Source organism: Apteryx rowi, unplaced genomic scaffold, assembly GCF_003343035.1.
Source record: "Apteryx rowi isolate R43461 unplaced genomic scaffold, aptRow1 scaffold_65, whole genome shotgun sequence".
In the NCBI taxonomy this organism is placed as follows: domain Eukaryota; kingdom Metazoa; phylum Chordata; class Aves; order Apterygiformes; family Apterygidae; genus Apteryx; species Apteryx rowi.
The window spans coordinates 2,348,647-2,352,277 of record NW_020450927.1 but is presented as its reverse complement, the minus strand read 5'-3'; the positions used below and the strand labels follow the sequence as shown (position 1 = coordinate 2,352,277).

The 3,631-nt window shown below is 45.2% G+C and overlaps 1 protein-coding gene across 1 annotated transcript in view; it reads right to left on the bottom strand.

Annotated features, from left to right (window-relative positions):
* Positions 1-428: 428 nt before the first annotated feature.
* The window catches only part of LOC112975041 (zinc finger protein 678-like), a 9,638-nt gene continuing 6,435 nt past the window's right edge, over positions 429-3,631 (bottom strand). The window contains exon 4 of the mRNA XM_026084655.1: positions 429-1,598. Within this exon, the coding sequence (XP_025940440.1) occupies positions 429-1,598 (1,170 nt within the window). The remainder of the gene's footprint in view (positions 1,599-3,631) is intronic.

The following is a 3,631-nucleotide window of genomic DNA, read 5'->3' as shown; positions in this document are numbered from 1 at the left end:
ACAGAAGGGGGCATCTCTGGACTGTTCTGTCTTAGCAAAGACCTGCAACAACAGATATTCAAATTCAGTGCTGAAGAACAATCTTGCTCCAGAGAGCAGGGACAGTGTGTTCGGTGACCAAGACTGCAGAGGAAAGCTCCATGGCCCACACATGCTTGCAGAAAGCTCAACCTGATGCACCTCCAATTCAGCTAATAAACACAGCAGTAATGAAGTTATTTCTTCATACAACGCCAGTTTAAAGCCAGGCAGCAACTTCTGTCAGTACAAGTTGCAGAGCTCCCTAAGATGTAGTGTTCCCCACCGTCAGGAAGTGGGATCCAGAGTGGCTGTTGCRCATGCGATGGAGTGCTCTCTTCAGCCCAGTTGGACAGGCCTCATTCAGGTAAGAAGCAACCAAGGCGACCACAGTCACAATGAACAAAGTATTAAGATTTGTCCAATTTGTGTGTACGCTCATGCCTCCGTAGGGTTCCAGACTCAGTGAAGGAATGACCACAGTAAGCACAAGAGTAGGGCTTCTCTCCAGTGTGGATCCGCTGATGGCGCTGGAGCGATGCCAGCCGGGTGAACGTCCCTCCACACTCCTCGCAATAGAAGGGACGCTCCCCAGAGTGAGTCTGCTGGTGTCTTTTCAGCCTGAGCAGCTGGACAAATGCCATGCCACATTCTTGACATTTATAAGGCTTGTCCTGTCGGTGGATCACCTTGTGTTTGGAAAGCAGGTTAGGCTTATCGAAACCCTTGCCACATGTCGGACAGGCGTAAGGTTTATAGTCTTCTTCCTCAGCTTTTTGGTTTTCTGCACAAGGCTGATCAGTGTACTCAACACTGTGTTGGTTACGGTGCACTATTGACCAGGGGTTCCTAGCCATGCCATTTCCTAAGATCACCATGGAACGCTCTATCTTGTGTACGTTGCGTAGGTGCCTCCAGACATCAGCCGTGCGGATGAAACCCTTGTCACATTCTGGACACTTATGTGGCCTGTCACTAGAATGAATGAGCTTGTGCATTCGCAAATTTGCAGCACGGAAGAACTCTTTGCCACAGACAGGACATCGGTATGAGTTTTCCACGAGATGGATTTGCTTGTGTTCCTGCAGCTCATTCATACCCTGGAAAGAGGCACCACACTTCTTGCACCGATAAGGCAAAGGTTCCCCAGAGATGGGCTCCAACTCCTCCTCACCAAAAACATCAGTAAGAGCAGTGTTTTCATCATCATTACAGAGCCTTCTCTGTGGTTTCTTGGAGCACTTAGAGGAACTGTGTTCTAAATCCTCATCTTCACACTGCAAGTCAAAGTTGGTACTGGAGGTGACAAATATCCCAGCTGTAGTCTCACCTCGTTTTTGGTAGTAGGTCTCATAGGTCTCTTCATCTTCACACTGCAACTCTACAGGAAGCTCCTGTTTACCTGAAGGTCCAGCAGGGTTACAACGAGGAGTGGATCTCTGTGAGTAATTCATGTCTACCTCCTTCTGGAGGCTAGATTTGTGGCCCACCCATTTATTGGTCTGTCTGGAATAATTTGAATGCTTCTCACCTGTGTCACACGTGTTACTCTCAGAGTCCCAGTCCGCCTTCACATCCATCTTCTGACGTGTATGCTGTGTTTATCTGTGTATACCAAGATCTTCAGGTCTTTCATGGTAAGTACATCTCATTCTCAGATCTGTTCAGTCCTCCCTAGAAAGCAACAAAAAAATTTATCAAGTGATTCTCTGATATTAACACAAAATAAACATATATCATCACAGTAAAGACTGTGTTATGATTAAAAGAATGGAACAGATTATTAGTTATGCGGTGGGAGAAACAGAATCATCATCTATCATATATGTAGAACATATACATTCAGCATATAGAATACACACAGAATACATTTTAATAAAGTTAAATCCTCTATTATAATCCAGTCTTTGTTAAAAATGTAAATTGTTAAACAATTTCCATTTAAATTCACCTAAAGACTAGAAATCTTAAGAACTTTGGGGTCAAAACACTTTAGGCTAAGTCCTACGCTTATCTCCCTAGCTGCCTCACAGCAGGTCTTCTTCCCAATGATTCACTTCTAATCCTTTTTTTTAAATTGCTATATATAAACTAAGGGTAGCAGTCACAAGGTGTTTTTCTTGCAGAAGCTGGTTAGGTAATGCAATGACACCCAGTGACTGTGTTAACCAAACAGCCAAACCCAGAGCAATCAAAGGCTCTGTACGGAAGGGGGGGTCTGATTCTCATGTGTGGCTCACTGGGAACGGGAGCGCTGTGAATGCCTTTAGCCTCTCATCCCAACCGCATTATCATAAAGTTTGCAGGGATCATTCAGGTTCCCATGCAACCATCAGCTGGCACCATACAGTGAAGAGAGACGTGCTGGAGCCATATGTAAGCAAAGGCATAAAAGGGCAGTCTAGGAAGCTCGCTAGTCAACCTTCCAGACTTCAAAGCACAGCTAATAATCTGCCACAGCTGACCCACCAGAATAGCTTCAAATTCTCTGGGTAAATTCCCTTTGCAAACTGGCTTTGCTAGCAGAAAATACGAGCAACGGTAATTGCTCAGGAAAACCTCTCTGAGTCACAAACTTTCTTGTGAGGAGCATGCTTTCGCTTATGCATACCAAAGAGTGGGTCTGAAAGAGGTTCCCGAGATTTGTCCCAGCAGCCTCTGTTGACAGCAGATCCACATGGAGCTTTCAGTCACCCAGTTTTAAACCTGAATTTGGCTTGAATAGCTAGTCTAACCTTAGAAAGTGCATTTTACTCATCCTGCACGGTTAACTCGGCTGCTCTTCCGACCTCCACCATCTCCTTCACACCCACTTTTTTTATATTCCCTTTACTCATACTCTTTCTCCATCTCCTCTTGGCTGCTTTTGTCTGGGTTAAGACTTCTCTGAATACAAGCATATATATACGTATATATAATGTGTGTGTGTGTATAAATATGTAGGTATGCATATATTTCTGCATTTACATGTGTATGTAAATATAAAGATTGCCTATTTATTTTCAGTAGGTTTAACCAGTAACAAGGGCATTACAGCAATGCACTTTAAGTGAAAGGTCTTATTCACATCTCAGAAAGGCCAGTTTCATTCAAGATACAAACTGAGCTTTCTTCTACTGTGATACTGAAAACAAGTCTGAATTAATTTTCTTCATTAGTCACTGTCTGGAAAACAATGGGTCAAGTCATCCATCAGCTTCAACTATTAGTTAATTTAGTAGCACCTGCATGAAAATAGGAACTATTTTTCCCCTCCAGTATGGGGCTGAGTATCGCCAGGAGAACGCCTTCAGCTTCCTGGTAAAGTAATGGGTTGCTTTGCTATTTCTGTTGCTGAAGATAAACTTTTCACGGACGGCTTGGCTTAACAAAACTCCCTGAGAAAGGCCATTCTTACCAGCCCAACGCAAGAGGACTTGTAAGCGGGAGCGCATCTAAATGATGATGCAAGCTTAAAGAAACCGCGATTTTTCAGGTGCAGACAGACAGACAGACAGACGGGTAAGGCAAGCCCCCGGCCCAAGAGCCCGCCCGCCCCGCGGCCCCCGCACGCCATCTCACCCGTCGCGCCGCCGCGGAGCCAGGCGCCCGGCGGGGAGGCTGCCGCAGCGCC